At 49.2% G+C, this 20,217-nt stretch overlaps 2 protein-coding genes across 5 annotated transcripts; one reads left to right on the forward strand and one right to left on the reverse strand.

Annotated features, from left to right (window-relative positions):
• Positions 1–90: 90 nt before the first annotated feature.
• LOC128793892 (cullin-associated NEDD8-dissociated protein 1-like) lies at positions 91–13,576 on the reverse strand. 3 transcript variants are annotated; one of them, XM_053953324.1, is made up of 15 exons: positions 13,253–13,572; positions 11,029–11,172; positions 9,643–9,797; positions 9,103–9,226; positions 8,249–8,505; positions 7,541–7,646; positions 6,923–7,068; positions 6,468–6,760; positions 5,929–6,070; positions 3,838–5,343; positions 3,376–3,471; positions 2,514–2,683; positions 2,235–2,399; positions 1,667–1,774; positions 91–1,461 (listed from the first exon to the last, which is right to left on the reverse strand). In XM_053953324.1, the coding sequence occupies exons 1-15, from the start codon at positions 13,318–13,320 to the stop codon at positions 1,234–1,236; spliced, it is 3,708 nt and encodes a 1,235-aa protein (XP_053809299.1). In that variant the 5' UTR covers positions 13,321–13,572; the 3' UTR covers positions 91–1,233. The 3 variants fall into 3 exon arrangements, 2 of the variants coding, with proteins under 2 accessions (XP_053809299.1, XP_053809298.1); XM_053953323.1 differs by lacking the exon at positions 1,667–1,774 and having other exon boundaries at positions 13,253–13,573; XR_008432929.1 differs by lacking the exons at positions 91–1,461; positions 1,667–1,774; positions 2,235–2,399 and adding an exon at positions 2,933–3,160 and having other exon boundaries at positions 2,601–2,683; positions 13,253–13,576.
• A 15-nt stretch (positions 13,577–13,591) lies between these two features.
• SEC13 (SEC13 homolog, nuclear pore and COPII coat complex component) lies at positions 13,592–19,921 on the forward strand. Of its 2 annotated transcripts, none has more exons than XM_053953325.1 (9): positions 13,592–13,676; positions 13,917–13,961; positions 14,918–15,033; positions 15,441–15,592; positions 16,142–16,275; positions 17,037–17,170; positions 17,656–17,776; positions 18,533–18,679; positions 19,046–19,921. In XM_053953325.1, exons 1-9 carry the CDS (start codon positions 13,674–13,676, stop codon positions 19,154–19,156), a joined length of 963 nt encoding a protein of 320 aa, XP_053809300.1. In that variant the 5' UTR covers positions 13,592–13,673; the 3' UTR covers positions 19,157–19,921. The 2 variants fall into 2 exon arrangements, with proteins under 2 accessions (XP_053809300.1, XP_053809301.1); XM_053953326.1 differs by lacking the exon at positions 13,592–13,676 and adding an exon at positions 13,736–13,761.
• The last annotated feature ends 296 nt before the right edge of the window (positions 19,922–20,217 follow it).

Raw genomic sequence — 20,217 nt, forward strand, 5'->3', positions numbered from 1 at the left:
CATGGGCAGAGGAGGGGCAACAGCCTCCAGGGCTCTGCTGTCAGGGGCTGTCAAGGAGCAGTGTCGTAGTGATGGTCAGTGAACTCGGGGTACGCAGCTTCACAAGTGTTATTTTATTTTCTATACCACCCAGACAACAGATGTCCTTGCACACAGCACTATAAATACTATTCACATCAACCACTCTGTCAGAAGAGAAAAGGAAGCACAGAGCAGTTCATGGCTAGAGCAATATGTCGTGATGGCCTCATCTTCTAGTTGGCTGTTGGAACCTTTGTCCCTTAAGGCATTTTCTCTCGCACAAAGCAGGATTCGAGCACAGCACCCGCTCTGGGCTGTGTGCTTGCACCCCTGGCTCCTGCCTGCCACCTCTGAGCCCCGTGACTGTGACACTGACCACTGGCACTCCTGCAGATGCCTGCTGCTCGTGTGTGGCCAGGACCAGCAGACCCTTGTGGCTGGTGACACCAACACCAAGGTGCTCCAAGGGGAGAGAGAAGCCAGTGTTAGTGCAAAGCAAAGCTTTAAGCAGGACTTGTCACTGAAACAGTCACTAATCATCCCTCAGGGAAGACGGTTGAGGTATTTTGCAATCAAAACCATAAATATGAAAGCTAAGCAACAAAGCTTCGTATTGCCCAAATGCCAGACTGAAGCCCCAGGAGGAGGGTGGGGGTGTCAGGTAACCCCCCTGCCCTGGGCAGCCTCAGCAGCTTGGCAGGTGCAAGTCTCCCTTCCCAAAAGACCTGTGGGATGAACTCATTAATAAAGACATGGCTTCCATTTTTTAGCCATGTTTTTTAGTTAAACACTATAAATACATTCTTGGGCAATTTAAGGTAGAAAGTGCATGTGCAGTGATTAAAAAACATTTGTGCTGCAGTAAGGAGTATTTGAGGAAGTAATTTCCATTGTTCGTGGAACCACAACAGCAATTGCTTTGTGCACCCCTTAAAACTTCCTAAAAAATGGGAATATTCGCCTTCCAGCCCCTCCCCTACATGAGGCTGTATTCCCTGATCTCAGGTCTCGTTCCAGATCTCTGAAGTGTCTGATAGGAATGCAGCTGGATCAAGCCAGTCATGTCCAGCTGTCACATTTAACACACCATCCCCAGTTTCTCCTGTGGCTGCCCAGGGACTTGGACTTGGCTGTGGCAGGAGAGCAGCTCAATGGCATTTGTTCTTTCCCACCCAGCATCCCAAGGGCAGGAGGGTGGTGGGGAAAAACATCTTAGCTCATGTCCATTGACTCCGAGGTGGGGAGGGAAGCAGAATCTTTCTGAATGCTCTCAAAAAGTGATGCCATTTCAGGACTGGATCTGATCTGGGATGAAAACTCGGCCATTGCTGGGCTTTTCTCCACCTCAGGGATGGTCAGGAGAGCAGCCACTGCCCGCATGGCCGAGCGCTTCAGCTCATCCTGCTTCTCAAACTCCTGCTTCACCGAACCGGCTTTCACCTGCAAATCCAAGGCCTCATTTTCAGCTGGCATTTAGAAACACCCATACAGCCACAGAACCAGCACAGCAGCAAAGGCCAGCACAGAACTTTCCAGCTGGGGAAGTGAGGGAAGTGGGTGGCTCAGCAGCACTGAGGGAGAAGGCCAGAAGCAGAGGCAGCTTCAGGCAGGACCCACCCCGGGCCCTTGCACGATCCTGCCTTACCTTTGTGGAGCAGGTTGCCCGGAGGGGCTCGATCAGCCGCTCGAGCCGCTGCAGCACAGCGTTGGGGCAGAGCACCGAGAGCCGCGCCAGCATGATGAACGTCAGCATCTGGGCAGGAGGGGAGGGAAACGTGGTGGTGCTCTGGGGCACCCAGCTCTGCTGGCAGCCTGGGCTGCGCCCGCACCCTGCTGAGTTCTGCACTGGTGTGAGGAGCTCTGCTGAGCTGGAAGTGTACCCCTGGCAGCCAGGGAAATGCACACCTGGCTGAGTTCCTCTGCACTGGTGTGAGGGGCTCTGCTGAGCTGGAAGTGTACCCCTGGCAGCCAGGGAAGTGCACACCTGGCCGAGTTCCTTTGCACTGGTGTGAGGGGCTCTGCTGAGCTGGAAGTGCACCCCTGGCAGCCAGGGGGCTGGAGCTGCAGCTGGCCCAGGTGTGTGCAGTGCTGCAGGTGTCTGCAAAGGGCTGACAGCCCTGGGGACACTGCACCACAGGGCTCTGGGGATACAGAGCCCGACTGCAGCCCAGGCCCCTCACAGAAAATGACATCAGTCAGGGCACAGCACCTACCCGAATGTCATAGTGATCTTTCAGCCCATCCTCCACGTGGTTCAGGTAGTCATAGATGTCCAGCCGGTCCAGGCAGCTTTCCAGCAGGGTGTACATGCACTCGAAAGCAGCTTTCCTCACATCAAGGCCATCGTCCACTGTGTGCTTGAATGGCCCCATCTCTACCTGAACCAAGACAAACAGTACAGCTGTCACCAAAGAGCAGACAGAACAGCAGCTCCTTCGGGGCTTCGCAGGCCACTGTGAGTCACCGTGTGGCACCCAGCCAAGCCCAGTTACCTCCCGGATGAGCTCCCTTCGCACTTTGGTTTCGTTGTACAGGCTGGGGAGGACTGTGCTCAGTAAGTCCCGGATCAAAGAAGGCTTGTTGTGAGCAGCAGAATTAAATAGGGCTAAAGCCACACGGCGAACGTTCAGGTCTGGATCTTGCAGAGTTCGTAAGAAGTCACCTGTGGGATAAGAACACATCAATCAGTCCTGCAGCCAACAGGCTGCAGCATTTTTGCAGTATTTTAAAGTACATTGGGATGTATTTCAAGGAGGCTGGTTATGAGAGCATTTATGGTAAAATAACTAGTGGCACAGTCTGTCACAGCCATTTGAGATGCTTTCTCTCCCTCCATTTGAGATACAGTAAAGAAACATGACTACCCTGCATTTGGGCACAAAAACAAATGATGTGACTCTAGCTACCTCACCCTAAAGTCAAATCAGCAGCTTTGTTATTCAAGGAAGTTGTGGGGGATTTTTCTTGCTTAGATCCCATCTAATCAAACTTCTCTGAAACAGAAGGGCCAGTTTTAGACAGCAGATCCATGTGTGGGCTCCCTGGACATCAAACAATCCTCATGTAGGTTATACTTCTGAAGATCCTTTTTGTGGGGTGCTGGAATTCTGAGTTTACATGCAGAAAGAACTTAAGCACTCTAAAAAAACAATGGAACATGCCCAAGAGCAACACATCAGTGCACTTAGCAAGGACTGACAGTACAAGGTTGCTGTTTAATCCCAAAAGCTGAGAAATACTGATAAAAACTAACTGGACTAGATGAGGTTCACACAGGAATGGGAAATCCCTGAGCTGCTAACAACACCCAACTTCTCATGGCCCCAGCTCACACCCCTGTCCAAACCAACCTACCTATGCAGCCTTTCAGGAGAGCATCGATGGGCTGAGGCTGGTCTGTAATTGTGAACTTGATGGCAGTAACCACAGTGCTCCGGGCATGTGGGGAGCCTGCAATGAAGAGGTGAAGAAAACAGTGAAAAATCGAGAGAAAAGCACTGCTGTAACTCTAGTACATATCCTGCCCTTGGTCCTGTTACACGTGTGTTATAGAGGTAAGGAAGTAGAGGATTCTTCTTATCTACTCTGTGTTTGAATCTGCTCCTGCACAATCTCCTTGTGTAGTCCCTGTTCCCTGCACCTTCCTGCTCTTGTGTGGACCAGTGCTCCTCTGATCCCCCTTGCAGAGAGATCCACCTTATTACCTGCTCTCGTCTCAATTGGCTTTGCTCCCTGTTGTACCCACAAGCAGTTTACAAAACGAACTTCCATCAGAAGGCAGCATTTCCCCGCTCTGGTCATTGCCCTACCCATTACCTGCTGACAGCTGTTTCCTCAGCCGGGGCAGCAGCTCAGCAGGGTTCACCAAAGTCAGCTTGCCCAGGCACTCTGCCACCACGTTGCGTGTCCCTTCCTCTGTGCACTCACAGTGCTTGAAGAGCAGAGCCCAGATATCCTCCACGTAAGGCGTGAGGCTGTCAGCTGGGGAGCAGCTGATGACTTCCTTCAGGGAGTGCAGCAGCAGGTACTGTCGCTTGGGCTGGCTTCCGATCTCCTTCAGCATGAAGGGCAGATACTCCTTCAGGTTCCCAGCGCTGACGTTCCCCAGCGCGTAGGAGGCGGCGGATTTCACCTCTTCGCTGGGGGAAGAGAACGCTTCCAGGATGACGGTTCTGAGCTCCCTCTGAGCACTGAGGTTCGTGGTGCGGCCCACCTCTGCCAGGAAGAGGAAAGCCAGCACTTGAACAGCAGGGCTGGACTTGGGACTTTTCACATCCTGGACAAACTGGTTCACTGTCGCAGGGGCTTCCTTTGGGCAGGCTGAGGACAGGGCTGCCATACACTTTGCGATGGAGTGATACGCCTGTTTGTGCAGGGTCAGCGAGGCCCCGGCCGAGCCCGAGGAGTAAACGGGTGCTGTCAGCTGCTTCATCAGCTCCGGGTAACCCATGGCAGCCGTCTTTGTCAGGACCAGTGCCTGGAAGAAGTCGATAATGGCATTCAGGGCCCCTCCTTGAAGCAAAGGTGAGTGGACAAGCTGAAAGATTTCAGCAAGCACAGAGCCGCTGATCTTGGAAATACAGGTTGGATAAACCTTGGCCAAAGTCGTGAGGAACATGATGGTCACCTGGGACACGTGCATGTCATTCTCGGTAATTAAGACGGGGAGCTCTGTTAGGACAGCCTCAATCATGGCAGGCTTGAGGCTCTCACTGTAGTTCTTCACCAGGATGTCCAGAGCATTCAGAGTACTCAGTTTCAAGGCACGTTGATTCTTTCTCAAGAAGGAAGCTAGAATGGGGAGACCTTCCCCTAGGATGGGTCTCAAATCTATTTTAAGTGGAGAACTAGCAATTAAGGTTAATGCTTTGACTGTTGTCAGTCTGGTGATTTCATTTTTGAGCCTCTCCAGAAATATCTTCAAGGTTGGCTGGAGGTCAGTGCTTAAATGGTCTCCCAAGTTGTAAATGATTTGTCCCATGCACGAGATGGCACGTTCCTTCACCTCCTGGTCGATGTCAGCTGCCTTCAGCCGCTTCAGAGTACCAGGGAGAAGGTCCTTCACATAGGGCTTGGCATCAAAGGTGTAAGGTTTGTCCAAAGGCCTGATAACTTTCACAAGCTGCTGAGTTACCAGCAGAGCTTCTGACGTGATCTTATAAAAGGGGTCTCCAATACAGGTCACAACAGAAGGCAGCAGGGCTTTGACATGAGGATGAAATACCTCTGGCTGGTGGTTGCAGAGAAGGACGTGGAGGAAGGACAGTGTGTCGATCCGCATGTTGGAGGAGCTGGATTTATCCGCCAAGGAGAAAACAATACCTGTGCAGAAGAAAATACGATGTCATATTTTTCCCAAAGAAGGAGGTTCATGGATCCGCCAGGGACAATCACAGGAGACTTTTCTCATATTCACTGTACAATCACACCAAAAGCAAAGGTGGGACCTGAGCCTTCCAGCAGTGGGATGCTTCATAAGCCCACTGGCCAAAGAGCTCAGAGAAAAATGTGGTGATGCAAATGAAAGAATCAGTCAATATGAAGATTTTTTTTAAATGCCACTGCATTTTGCAAAAGGAAGTGGCATTTGTATTTCTGATCTCAGTGTGGTAACAGCACAATTCCAGCTGCTTTCAGAGGAGGCTGGAATAGGCCCTCCCAAAAGCATCTTGTCACGGGACTGTGGAAATGAACTTGATGTTTTTATCCTGGCTTTCAGTGCAGAGGCCAGAATTAATATGGGAGCTGTTCAGCACATCAGGACAGAGCAGAACTTCATGTGTTTGTTCCAATTCTGAGCAGAATAACTCACAGGAATAAAACTGGAACACACAGGCAAGAAGCACATGTGTTCAGAATGGATTTTGCCAGCCCTGCTTCTTCACCCTAGACCACAGACAAGCTTACCAGGGATAAGTGCAGGTATATGATCTGCCAGGCAGGCAGGAAGGACACTGGCCAATTCTGTCAGAAGGCTGAAACAACCCTGTCTTGATTTGATGCTCTTTTCTTTGAGCTGCTTGTGCAAGGCCTTGATGATGTTGGGAACCTGCAGTTTGGAGAAGCAAATGAAAATGGGACATCTCAGTCATCCCAGCTGCTCTCAGAGGCTCACTCTGGTACATTTCTACCACAGTTTATTCAATGAGTTTCCTGAGCAACAGCTGTAGTAAGGCACCAGCCAGACACTTCACCCAGAAGCCACCCTGCCTCAGCCTGCACACCTGTCAGGGCTGGTGGAGGAGCAGTGCTGGCTCTACTCCCACGCTCCTGTGCTGTGCCAGCACTCCTCCCCCGGGAATGGCAGGAGACTGTAAACAGCCAGCCCTCTCTGGATCTGGGGCCTTCTGCACGCCTGCCCCAGGGCTCCTTCAGCTAGCCACACTCCCGAGGTACCTACTTCTCATTGCTTTGTGATTTAACCCAGCCACCACCTGCTCACACACCTGGTTCTGAAGCATCGTCAGGGGAACATCATCCTTGCCAGAGGTATCCGAAGAGTGCAGCCAGCTCTGGGTAGGCAGTGTTTGCTTCAGCAAGGAGATGTAAGCATTGAAGATGTCAGCTTTGACATTCTCCTCCCTCTCTTTGAACCTGCTTATCAAGGCTGGGGAGAGAGTTCTGTAGAAGTCCTGCAGGAGGTCGTGCCTGCTGCTGACAATGGCCTCCAGGCACTTGGCCGCAGCCCTGCGGACCTTCCAGCTGATGTCGTCATCGTCACTGTACTCGTCGTCGCTTTCTAGAAACAACACAAGGGGAAACAAGGTGCAGCATTATGAGAAAACTGGAGCTAAAGGACCACTTGATCCTCAGAGCTGCCCTCTCCAAGAGGAGAAAGCAGGAAGGCGAGAAATGTTAACCCCGTGTTCTGCTGAGCACAGCCATCCTCACAAGCAGGCACCTTGCTCTTCATCCTCCCCATTTTCAGTTTCCATCATCTCTTCCTCTTCCTCCTCATTATCATAGTTGTAGTTTGGGTCAAAGGTAATGTACTTCAAACACAGTCCCATCACACTTGAGATGTGAGGGTCCATTTCCTTTGGGCACCTATCACAAATGAAAATTTTAAGAGTTAATAGGAGACTAAGCTGTTTTAAATATCCAAATAATATTATTAATCTCAAAAGGATCACAAAGTGCTTCACAGACCATGTTGATCATAAGAATTAAACCAAAGATGTTCCTTCCTGCCGTGCATGAAGCAAGGCCACATTCCCCTATGGGGAGAATGCAATAATTTTTATAAGGACAAATAAATAAATCAATTGCCTTCAAGAACAAGGAAAACTCCCACTCCTGCAAAACCAGCACAGAAGGACACCCTCACATGCTGAGGTAAAGCAGCTCATGATTCCAGTCCAAATCTGCATGTGCAGAAGAGATTTCCTACATGAACTGTCTTCCCAACAGGAATACTTGCACTAAGGCCCTCCTCCGAGGATACTGAACATAGGGATATTTGCACCAGGAGGACACAGATGCACTGGATGGTGCAGAGGCATTCCCCAAGGGCACACACCTTCTCACAAAGGACTCAAAGGCCTGGAAACAGTACTCTCGCAGCTCGTCGTCATCCACATTACAGTACTGAACAATCAGAGGAATTATCTTCTCCAGGTGTTCTCCTGGGAAAGACAAAGCAAACAGCAGTGAAAATCCATTCCAGCCTTCAGTCACCTGGGCAGCTGAGAACTCAGCCAGCTGCCACTTCCTTCCTGTGCCTGATAGAGCATTCCTGCCCCAGATGTCACGGGCAAGGAGCCAGCAGCCCACCAAAACCAGCTGTGCTGGTTTTCAGCAGCCAATCCCCGCTCCCTGTCTTGTTGGCATTTCAGTCACAGGAAGAGCTGTGATTAGAGATCTCTTAGAACTTAATCTCAACTCTGGCAGGTCTTTTAGACAAGTAATACAATATGTTGCCATCCCCTCTGTCATTTAAAAGGTGGTGAATCCACTGACCTGGTTCACAGAGGTGTTAATTCAAACCAGGCAAGAACTGCGAGCTCTTGAGGGGAAGACCTTAGTCACTAGCGAAGGGCAGCCAGAGAGACACTCTGGTGTCTCTTTCCAAGTGGAGATCAGAGAACCAGACCAGAGCCACAGAGGGGATCACAAGCACAAACCTCTAATACATTAAGAACAATAAGCACTCTTCTTTTACCACTAAGAGGAGCTGCTCTAAAATGCATGTACATTTCTCAGCATCACTTCAAGCTGCTCATCCTACCTATGCGGTGCCCAGCCTGCCTGCTGATGCCAGCCACACACTGAATGTATGTCCTGGTGGTAGATGTGGACTCGTTCCTCTTCAGCTCTGCCAGCAGATGCTCTGTAAGCTCTGAGAAGATGTTGCTGCTGCAGGTCAAGACCAGGTGCCCCAAGGCAATGATGGCCCGTTTCCGTACTGCCAGCCTGGGGCTCGTCAGCTGGGGCAGCAGGCAGGTCAGGATAGAGGAGTGGAATGAGTAGAGTGTTCCTCCCAACCTGCAATGAACAGAACGAGGCACAAGGTGAAAGCCAAAGCCTCAGAAGAAAAAAGGGGGAGGAGAAGGGTGAGTTTGTCATTTTGGTCTGAACACTGACTTGGTCTGTAAAACACAGGGAGAGGTTATTTGTCTCCATCGTGGAAGAGTTTTTGACTGTGTCCTTCTGGATGACCCAAGGGTGTGCTAATAACTTCTTGCATGCAGATGACATACGACACTGTCACTCTGACTTATGCAACAAGAGAAAGAGGCAGCCAGGAAAAAAAAAAAAAAAAAAAAAAGCACATGTGTGATGGGCTCATAGAGCTAAAATAAACCTCCCTGCTTTGCCCTCACCCTTCCACGTTCATGTGAGCTAAGCTTCTGTGGGATCCATCACCAGAGGCACTGCCATTCCCAAGCACAGAAAGGCTTGGCATGTTACTTCTCGTCCCTGCTGGGGACCTGTTCTACTCAGATATTCCCTAGGAGCAGCCAACCAAATCCTGTGTTTTTAAGTCCCACTAATAGGATTAGGGAAATAAAGAAATCAAAAGCAGACACATCCCTGCAGCCCCCTTCTATGCACAGCTGCCAGAAGGAAATCCTCTGGTACCTGCTCAGCATATCTGACAGGATGTCAAGAGCTTCCAACTGCACGGACACATCCTCCTGCTTGCCAATGGCTCCTGTCAGCTGGGCTGTGATCTTTTTGCACACATTTGCTGTCATGGTGGAACCTGCAAGAGAGATATTTTTCCCTGCTGTCAGTTACCACGGAGTCTTTTTGCTGCTAGGAACCATTCAATCCCTTGTACACTGAAAAAAAGAAATCATCACTGCGAGATCTAATCAGGACAGATTCATGAGATGGCTGCAGAGGAAAATCCTGTGGCTGGGAGCCTCAGGTATCTCCTGAAAAGCTGATGCATTTTTGGGATACATAGTTCCAAATACAGCTCAAGTTTTCATTTAATTCTGTCTTTCATCCCATTGGTACCTCAGCTCTACTGTCCCTCCCCTGATCTCACAGATTGTCCTCTGGCAGGTGAGTAAAGAATCGGTAACTTTTAGGCTCTGGACTCTACATTTTCCCCCGTTTGCCAAAGGCTGGGACTGCCCGTCCCTCAGTGACAAACGGGGACAGACAGTGTACCTGTGGCAGCTGGTGGCAGCTCAGAAATAACTGTTTTGAGGCCGATGCTGGAGATATCTCGCAGCTGCTCCTTGTCCGACAGCATGTTGGTGCAGAGCGTGTCCACGATGGTCTCCACCTGGTACTCCTTCACCTTGCCAACCAGAGGGCCCAGGCTGCGGGAGGAGAAGCCAGTCAGGATGAAGGGCCTAATCCAACTGTCCTCGTCCTTCGAACCGTCACACTGCTCCTTCTTAAAGATCCTGGCCACCTATCTGGGAATGACTGACATTCCGCTCTAAGCACCTCCCTAGGCATGGAAAGGAAATATTCCTGGTTCCATTTTGAGGCCTCCTCATTATCACACTCTGGATGGATGAGAGATTGCAATGAGTATGGACTTACTGCAAATACAACCAGAGATAACCAGGAAAAGAAGTTGAGAAGTTGGTCCTCTGCTCAGTGCCCAATGTTTTGCTTTAAAACCCAGAATAAACCAACCCAAAGCAGGCAGATACAGGAGCAGGGCCAAAAGAAGTCAGGACAGGTGGGAATCAAAAAGAAAGGGCCAAAGATAACAGGGAAAGAACAGGGATAGAAGCAGCGTGTGGTTGAAAAGAAGGGAATATGAATAGGATCCACAGCAAACAAAAACAGAGGAACCCAAAGTTGTTTTTAAATGGCCCACCTTTTTGGAGCCCTGGGGTGAACTGAGCCATTCAATGGCATTTCTAGACTGAACACGCCCACTTAGCCATGCTGGGGAAAGAGATGGGAAAGAACATGTCAGCAGCAGGATCCCTTCATCAGAGGATTCACTAATAGAGGAACCTGCTACTTTTGTTCACTTGGATTAAAAAATATGGGAATGGTCACAGGCAAAGCAACAGCACCGGCTGCACTCAAGAGTCAAGGCAGGGAAAAATTCAAGTGCACTATAAAGTTCAGTGAAAACTCCCTTGAAGAGGATTTGGACCTGAAATTAAAGCCTTTAAGGGCTATACATGTTTAGTACCATTGCTATCAAAGACAGATCCATGGAGAAATTCAGCACTGGATTTCAAAGCCTGAGAGAGGACAAGAGGTTGATGAGCAAAATTTTGAAGTGTGCTTCTCCCTGAAGAAATAAAATCCTAGGGCTCCACCTTCCATGGTGGTAAGGTTTATAACAGGAACACTGAAGTACTTCCAAAATCATCTCTTGCTGCTACTAAGGTACCTGTGTGCTCACCCCTTGTGAGTGTCTACACGGGGTGAAAGAGCAGTGCCTGCAACAGAGAAGCAAAGTGCCTTGCCAAGGAGGTTTGAGGGAGGTGTCAAGGGCCAGGCTCCGCTCTCACACTCTCTGCAGTCTGTGATGGCTTCATTAGTGCCAGGGAACATGACTATTACTGTCTAGGCTCTTACCATTTGACAGCAAGATTCTGTACTTCCCCATTTTTGTCCTCCAGCAATTTCAAAAGCATTTTCACAACTTTTTTCTCACTGTCTTCATCTAGTTTTATTGAGTCTTTCTGCAGTTCCATCATCAGGTCATTGGTGGCCATAAACCTGAAAGGACACAGGGAGAAGGTGGATTGGCTGATGTGCAGACACAAATGCATCACCTTTGCATCACCTGGGCAGAATTTGGCAACTAGCGCTTGTATGGAAACACACCAAGGAGTAACTTACAATGCTGTCCTAAGCAAAAGGAAAATTACTACTATCTTACAAGTAGATAAGTACCTAACAGGGTTCAGGTAAACAAAAACTCTGAAAGTGGCATGTAGCATGTGTATTTTTTCTCAGTGGCTAAATGAAGATGGTTAACTATGCCAGAAAAAAATCATGATGGGTTTTTTAACCAGTTTTTCACCTGGCCTAGGAAAAGCAGTCTGGGGTCTAAGAATTCACCCAGCTCTGTTCTTTCTGGCTAACTTAGCACTGATAGTATGACCCCAGACACAGACAAGCCCTATCACTTTCAAAAATGAAAAAAGAAAGTCATGACTCCATGCAAACTACAGCTCAGAAGTGCACTAGGCTATATTTAGATTGCTGTGAGTAAAACCAATTGAGTATCTATCACTCCAGATTAGAAAGAAAAACAAAGACCCAACTGACAGTCAGTTTTCTAACAGGAACAGAATGGATATTGAGAAACTCTGGAAAGTGTCTATTTTCCCAGGAGCAGGAAGTGCAGAAGGTGCTGGTATAGGAGTCTGAGGTTCTAAGAAATCTCAGTGTGGCTATCGTGTGTTAGCTGCTTTCCAATGTGAGCCCTGCACAGAATGGACGTCTGACAGGAACCAGGAAGTCCTTCTCTCTTGTTACAAAATGACAGCTCCTTTTTAAAATAGGCTCTGATGTCACTCATTCAGCACATGACAGCTCTCATGTACAGGTCATCATTTGAGGCTTTAACCTGCAAGCCCATTCCTGAGCAGCAGTGAGGTACATCTGGAACGAGGGACTGCTGTGCTGTTCCCCAGCCAGCCTGAAATCCAGCCTGAGAAAACCGCAGTAACGTGCCCGGAGATGTTAACGTGCAATCTATTTCTGATTCTGCGAGGGCTCTTCAGCTGCACTGCACAGTTCAGCGTGCGTCGAACCAGCATGACCAATTATGGCCACAGGCTGAACAGAGCCTTCCGCGGCAACACATCCCGCTTTGGGCCGGCTGCCTGCTGCCATCCTGCCCCGGGAGCTTGGGATGTCCCCAGCAGATCCAGCCCTGAGGCGGGAACAAGAGGAGCTTGGTCCTCTAGCAGCTCAGGTTTGGCCGGGTGCTGGGAGGAAGCGGCCCTGCAGCACCTCTGTGACGTGAGGCGCCTGCTGTCGGGCACATCTCCTTTGGAGCGTTAACTTTCTTGGAACAAAACTGTTTGTACAACTGACTTCTTTATAAAGTACCTATTTAACATCTGAGAACATCAGCAGCTTCTACAAAAATCAACCTACTTTTAGGCTATTACTAACCCCTCTCTTAGACCTCAAAATACCAAGTCTGGCCCAAACATTACCTTCCAGTTTGATACTGCGAGAACAATATGCTAAGGAATGAAATCTTTCATACATGTCAGTTTTAATTACTTTTTGATAGAGTGCCTTACATATCGAGCCATCTGCCTAACCCTAAAAAGATGTCAACTTTTCTGCTGACATAAGCAAAGAAATAAAAGCATCTCAGTTCTGTTAGGAAGGCACATTTTACCATCACACAGAAAAAGTTCTCCAAGCAGCCTGAGCAGAGACAGTACGTGCAGCATCTGTCACCCAGGGCCATGGGGGTCTACTCACCCCTTTTAATGCACTGACTATCTCACAAATTATCAAAAGAAACTAGAAGCATTTCTGCTTTATGTTCTTTATTCACAAAACAAATAACAATTTGGAGTCCAGCTGCCCGGACTTATTCCCCCTTCCACTTTAATCAAGCACCAATCCAGGCAAGGGAGGGGAGCACCGTTGGCTTCTCTCCCATGCCCCTCAGCTAGGACACAGTCGGCTTGACAGCCCGTCAACAAAACCGGTGCGAATCTCCCGCACAGGCGCTCCCGGCGCGGCAGGACCCCTCTCTGGGCAGCCCCCTCCTCCCAGGGCCCCGAGGCGCCGTTCGCAGGCGGCTGCCTGTCCCGTGGTGCCGCACCTGAAGTCCTTGTCGGTGGAGGTCATTTTCTCCAGCAGGCTGGAGATGTGGTAGGAGACGCTGGCCATGGCGGAGGGCTCTGCGGGGCCCGGGCTCGCCGCCCGCCGCGTTCCGTGCCGGGCGGCTCCAAGGCGGCGGGAGGAGCCGGGCCGGACGGCTTTGGGGGCCGATAAAGGGTTCTGTCGGCGGGCTCGGCTCGCGGCGCCCGGGGCAGGACGGGGCAGGACGGGGCAGTCCCCGCTCCCGCCCCTCGCCCTCCGCCTGCCCAGCGAAGGCAGCGGCCGCCCCCGGAACCCGGCACGGGCGGAACGCCGTCGCAGGCGGGCGGGGCGCGGCGGGGCCGGTTGTGCGCGGACCGGCGTGCCACGTCTGAGCGCGCGGGCAGAGGCCGGGCCGGGAGCGCCGCGGGGCCGCCGCCGCCATGGTGAGCCGGGCGAGCGGGCACGGGCCCGCGGGCACGGGGGCGTCGGGGGCCGGCCGGGAGGGAGCGGGGAGCCGGCGGCGTGCCGGTGCGGGGCCCGAGCGCAGCCGGGCGCGGCCTCCCGTGGCGGCCCGGGCAGCCCGGGGCACGGCACAGGGTACACCGGCCCCGGCCGCGGCCGGGGATGGACCGGGGCTCCAGGGGCCGCGGCCGCTGAGCTCGTTCTGTTCCTTCTCCCCGCAGGTGTCGGTCATTAACACCGTGGACACGTCCCACGAGGACATGATCGTAAGTGTGCCGGGGAGCTGCGGTGCCACAGCTGCTCTGGGGCTCTCTGGGAGCGCTCAGGGCGGCATGTATGTGCTCGTGGAAGAGCACACTTGTGGGGTGCTGGATGCAGAATGCTGTCTGAAATCCTCATCTTGCCGTTTTATACTGCGTGGAGAGGAAAACTTGGCTGGGAGGAAAGGGGAAATGATTTAAAATATTAATTTCCATGTGAGGGCTTGTTTCTGCTCGTTTCTGTGAAATAATAGAGATATGTGTATATTTTTGCTGGTACAGACCTTTGGCCGATAAAAACTTTAAGTGGATGTGTCTGGGAGTAGATGTATTAATGTGGGTAGGAAGAAAGGTTTCAAAGTAATTTGTTGAAGGAAGCAGCCCAGTTAGGTGAGCCTAGTTCGTCAGGAAGAATTTCTTCCCTGAAAAGGCTATCAAGCATTGGAAAGGGCTGTCCAGGGAGGTGATGTAGTCACCGTCCCTGAAGGTGTTCAGGAAATGACTGGATGTGGTATGCAGTGTTCTGGTCTAGTGACAAGTGACAATCGTCGGTCAAAGGTTGTAGTCAGTGACCTTGGGCGTCTTTTCCAGCCTTAAAGATTCTGTGGATCAGTGATGGTGAAGTTTCAAGTATAATTAACATACACCCGCTTCACATTTTAAGAAATAGAAATACATAACTGGTCACTGCTTTGTAGTCAGCAGCCTGAATTCCCTGTCATGAAAATGCTGTGGTTGTTGCTCAGAATTCCCTAGATTCCTTCTGTGTAACATTAGTATAGTGTTTGAAGAAGCACTTGGGGAAACAAATGGCGTGTGTGGCCTGCGTGGATTGTTTAAAGCCGTTGTTTTGGTGCGGCGCGCGGGGCTGGGGTGGCTGTGCTGCGGCGGTCAGCCGGCGTGCCGAGCGCGCCGTGCCGAGCGCGCCGTGCCGAGCACAGCTCTCCCTGCTCTCCTTGCAGCACGATGCACAGATGGATTACTACGGCACGCGCCTGGCGACCTGCTCCTCAGACCGATCCGTGAAGATCTTCGACGTCCGCAACGGGGGGCAGATCCTCATTGCAGACCTGAGGGGGTGAGGTGTCACAACAGGAGAGGTTCATCAGGGCAAAATCTTGGTGCTTTGTTCTTTTGCCCTCGGGCAGCACAGAGCGTGGGTTGAATTGCAGGGTGAACTCCTCCAAGACTGTGCTGAGGAACTTCTCAGAACTGGGGTGGGGACAGAGCCCCAGTGGGAAGCACAGTGGGGCTTGGTCGTTCATTTAGTACTTTGCACCTGTGATTTTCAAGAAGTAATGTACTGATACAAGCTGGAATTGTTTTCTGTGACAGTGAGAGCCCTGTGTCAGGGCACTAACATTGCCATCTTAGCATTACTCATTGCTCACGTCACAGCACAGCGGTTCACAACAGTGATCTGTGAGGCAGCTGCAGCTGGAAGGGCTTTCTCTCAGCTTTTCCTAAAGGTGTTGTTTCTTGCAGGCACGAGGGTCCCGTGTGGCAGGTTGCCTGGGCTCATCCTATGTATGGGAATATCTTGGCTTCCTGTTCCTATGACAGGAAGGTTATTATCTGGAAGGAAGAAAATGGCACTTGGGAAAAGACCTACGAGTACACGGGACATGATTCTTCAGGTATGGAGGGTTGGAGTGTGGAGCTGGGAAGGGAGAATGAGGAGATGAGGGGTTTTGGGTAAGACTGAAATTAATCTGTTAGTGTTAAGGAAGAAAGCTTCTGTCAAAAAGAAAAGGATAAAAACTGAAGAGAGAGTGACTCTGTTCAGCACTAACAGGATGTTTCCCTAAGGTTGTATTGCTGGATAACCCACTGCTGATTCATACCATGTGTCCATAGGTGTTGTAACACAAATAAGTCAGCTTTCAAATAAAGATGGCAGGGAACTGAATTCTTGAGGAAAATACTGCTTCGAGTTAGAAAAACTGCATTTAATCATGCTGTACTTTGTTTTAAAATTGAAACTGTTGTGTTCAATGATTTACCCTCCCAATGCAGATCTGTTACTCAGTAAACAATGCTAATTGGCTGGCTTTTGCTGAAATTTGACTCATTCTCAGCTTTCAAAGCCACTTGCTTTTGGTGACTGTGCCACTGATACCGGTCAGTGAATTAGTCAGTTTTAGGTAGTCCCTGTGCTGTAATCTGGTCTGTCTCGCCCTTCCCAGTGAATTCTGTCTGCTGGGCACCACACGACTATGGACTGATCCTGGCCTGTGGGAGCTCTGACGGGGCCATTTCCTTGTTGAGCTACACGGGTGATGGGCAGTGGGAAGTCAAAAAGATCAGCAATGCACACACGGTGAGTCTGGTCCTTTGGAGCAGCCCAGAGTTCCCTGAGCTACAGATAACACCGAGCTGGTGCCTCAGAGACTTGAGTAGATAAATACTGAAATGCGTGAAATTATGTGAAACTTCCAGAACCAAGAATAGTTTCAGTTCATCCAGAGTAGGCAGGTATACGTTTTAGTCACTAAAATTAAGTGGAAATACGATGAAGTTCACTAAACAGCACTGGCAATGCCTGTTTATTGGGCATTATTGTTAAACACAGTGCTGAAAGTTACCTGGTAAGAAATGGCCTTGGTTCTAAGAATACATGCATCAGCTGGAAAAAACTGTGGGACTCCAGTTTTTCTCAAAATTGTGGAGATTTTTGTTTAAGTAATAAACTAATGGCAGTGGCCCCCAGTAGAAGGAAATTCAGCTTAGGACCAAAGGTTCCTTCTACTCCTGTATTCCTAAATGCAACTGCGTGTGCCTTTTATCTTTGCAGTTTCCATCTCTATCTCCCCTGTTTACACATCCAAGATGAACTATTTTGTGTGCAAATACCCTTAGCTACCTCAGGCTTTCTGAGTAAGTGCCTTAGTGAAGCTACTCTGCATCTGGATTTCTTATTCATCCATCACTGTGCAAGACTTCAGTTTTTCTGAGATGGGCTAATTCCCCACTGTCATTAGAGAGTATGCTACATGTTCTTCACTCCCTCAGCAGCCTTTATCTATTTATTTAGTTAATGAAAGTAGGCAACTTTTAACAGTGATGTTTTTCATTAACTAGATTGGATGTAATGCAGTTAGCTGGGCTCCTGCTGTTGTACCAGGAAGCCTTATAGAACAGCCCTCTGGTCAAAAGCCGAACTACATCAAAAGATTTGCATCTGGTGGCTGTGACAACCTGGTCAAGATCTGGAAGTAAGTGCCCTGTTGCCAGATAAAACCTGACACTTTAGGCTTTGAGTGTCCCTGTTAGTATCTCAAGTAATATTTTCGGCATCCCTGTTGTATCATCTTTGAATTACTGTTTTAGAGAAGTGTTTTAAAAATGGAAACTTAGTGATGCACAATATCTCCCATGGTTCTTGCACTTTGTGCCAGCCCTGTGTGATCTTGTGTCCAAGGGTGGCTTTGTAATGTCTTTGTTTACCACTTTGGTAATAGCAGATTTCTGACAGTAACTGGAGGTCAGAACCTCTTTGCCTGTGTTGCTTTCTGTCCCCTGGAAGGGATTTTGTCAGTTCAAGCCATAAAGATTTTTGGAGAAGTAGGGAACACTTGTGCTTTGTATTGTATTGATGAACAAGGAGTTTGAATGCTACAATCCAAAGCCTTCCCGAGCAGGGCATGAGATGATAAAGGATGCTGCTGCTACCCTTCTGACGATATAGTTGTGTTTTCAGGGAAGAAGAGGGTCAGTGGAAAGAAGAGCAGAAGCTGGAGGCTCACAGTGACTGGGTACGAGACGTGGCCTGGGCTCCATCCATAGGTTTGCCAACCAGCACCATTGCTAGCTGCTCACAGGTGAGGTTTCTTTGGAGGCAGGCACTAGGTGTGCTCACTTCCATGTGCTTCCTTCTCCATTTCTCTAGTAAAGGAATTGTAGGGATAGAGCTGCTGTAACGGGTCCTCTTGGCAATCCTTAGCTATATTTGGGTCTCTCTAACAGCCTGTGACTCCTGTCCTTCCCAATCTCAGAAGCCCAATAGAAGCATTCCTGGACAAAGGTTTATGTGTGTGTGCCTCTGTACCAAAGACTGGCTTCTGGTTTGAAAATCATGAGCAGGGTGGTCACACTAGGAGGAAGACCTTCCAGCTAATGTCATACTTAGTGTTTTGGGATCAAATTTACTGAACTTCCTTCTAAAAATACTGTTTCCTAATAACTGGCATTCTTAACCAGCTCTGATGTCATCAGCCTTTATATTGACTGTTGTGTTCTTGTTGCTAATCTGTAAATGCTTTTTTTTTTAACATCAAGACTACTTAGTGAGCTCCTGCCATGTGAGTGGAAAACAAAATCTCATTCTGGGGGAGTATTTCAGCTGATACATACGTATTTTGGGGGCTCTTCTCTGGTATTTGCAAGTCATTGTTTGTTAGTAGTTTTTCTCATCAGAGCTGTACTCCTGCCTTGTCTCCATAGCAAGGAGACAGCCCCTGGCTGTGCTGAGCACAAATCCATGCAGACACATCAAGGGTGGTGTGCGAGCTGTGATTTGGAAGTGTAGCTCCAAGGGCAATTCAGGGTTATGTTTCTTGGTCTCTGTGTTTCTGCAGGATGGCCGAGTGTTTATCTGGACGTGTGATGATGCTTCTGGAAACTCCTGGTCGCCAAAGCTGCTGCACAAGTTCAATGATGTTGTCTGGCACGTGAGCTGGTCCATCACTGCCAACATCCTTGCAGTGTCTGGAGGAGACAACAAAGTGAGTACTGCTACCTTGGCCTTTACCCCTGTGCACCCCGTTTCCAGAGGAGCTGAGATGAGACTGTTGTCAGGTGTTTAACACAAGGCTGTCGTAGAGTCTCCTTTGCTGCAATGGGGACATTTTTTCTTCTGATTAATCAGGAGGGCAGGAAGACCAAAACCTTTGGAAAACCGCTTGCACTGCATTCTGAGTCCTTACTGAGGGTAGAAATGCAGGCTGAACTTGATTTTGTGGGATACTGACAATTCGCATACTCTTCTTATATGACTGCAGGCTATCACCAAACCCATGCTGTGGTAGCTACAAGAAAAGGGGAAACAGGATATGTTTAGAGCTGAAAGCTGTCCCTGCTCTGTTTTTGAGGTGACGCTGTGGAAGGAGTCGGTGGACGGACTGTGGGCGTGTATCAGCGACGTGAACAAGGGCCAAGGAGGGGTGTCTGCTGTGACAGAAGGGCAGCAGAATGAGCAGTGATGCACAATGGAATACTCCAGCTGCAACTCCAGCTGGAATGGAATACTCCAGCTGATCTCTGTCCCTGATTTGCAATGTGTCTTTGGCTGGATGAGAACTGATTTTATGTAAACTGGACATGAACATGGGAAACAATTATCCAATTTTATGAGCACTCTATTACCAGGAGGCTACAATATGTTGATAATCAGCCTTAATTGACATTCCCTTAAATTTAAGGTAAACAGTATAGCCAAGTCCTGTGCCTGATGCTACTCCTTGATACTGTAGGAATTATTCCCTGCTTTTCTGGTTTAGGGGTCAAATTTGAGTGGCTGTGCTGTGGTCAGAGTTCACGCACTTCAACAGAACGGGGAAGCTGTCAAAACAATGAGGTGTGATACTCCTTTATGCAGGGGACAAATACTCTGTGCCCTCAAAGACCAGAACTTTGTTTCAAGTGAGGGAATGGGCTGGTGGAGTTCTCGGGTTAGCTGGTAGTGTGCTAGCTAGCCCTGCTGGTAACAGTGATGTTGTACTTGTGTCTTTCTGAAAATAACGTGCTTGGTGAAAATCTCTGCTTTCTTGAAGATGAAAAGGAGTAGTAGAATGCATATGTCTTCTGCTTTATAATAATCTCAAACTGGGTTATTTAACCAACATCAATAAATCAAACCATGGTTTGAAGATGTATTTTTTTTAGTCACACTTCTGTACTGTACCTCAGTTGTTTGGATTTTTTTTTGTTGAGATACCGACAGAATAAAATCCTATTGGTTAAAACCATGTGTGCTGTATTAAATAATCTTTTCACAGGACTGCCTTTTCAAGGCAGTCTGCAGTCTGTCTTCAGCCAAGCCACAGTCACATCTTCCCATCCATGTAGAAAGCTTTGCAAGAGCTTGGCTTTGTTGGTGGGGTTTTTTTTTTTCCTCATGGTACATCATGAGACAAGGCTTTACAAAGCCATTGCTCTTCCTTTGGTCTTGGCAATTCCCAGGGAGAACGTAAGCAGTGCCAGCTTCCCTTTCCTGCTCTTACAACTTTACTTGTCATGAGTGAAGAAAGAAGGACGTGAGCCC

This window comes from Vidua chalybeata, chromosome 12, assembly GCF_026979565.1.
Source record: "Vidua chalybeata isolate OUT-0048 chromosome 12, bVidCha1 merged haplotype, whole genome shotgun sequence".
In the NCBI taxonomy this organism is placed as follows: domain Eukaryota; kingdom Metazoa; phylum Chordata; class Aves; order Passeriformes; family Viduidae; genus Vidua; species Vidua chalybeata.

Bases quoted from the DNA above. Each gene is read 5' to 3' on its own strand.
- SEC13 (XM_053953325.1), top strand. The intron at 15,034-15,440 runs GTGAGGTGTCAC...TGTTTCTTGCAG, and splicing joins CTCATTGCAGACCTGAGGGG to GCACGAGGGTCCCGTGTGGC. The intron at 17,171-17,655 runs GTAAGTGCCCTG...TTGTGTTTTCAG, and splicing joins AACCTGGTCAAGATCTGGAA to GGAAGAAGAGGGTCAGTGGA.
- LOC128793892 (XM_053953324.1), bottom strand. From the start codon at position 13,320: ATGGCCAGCGTCTCCTACCACATCTCCAGCCTGCTGGAGAAAATGACC. The intron at 7,647-8,248 runs GTAGGATGAGCA...TGTCTTTCCCAG, and splicing joins GCAGGCTGGGCACCGCATAG to GAGAACACCTGGAGAAGATA. The intron at 2,400-2,513 runs GTAACTGGGCTT...GTCTTGGTTCAG, and splicing joins GAAGGGAGCTCATCCGGGAG to GTAGAGATGGGGCCATTCAA.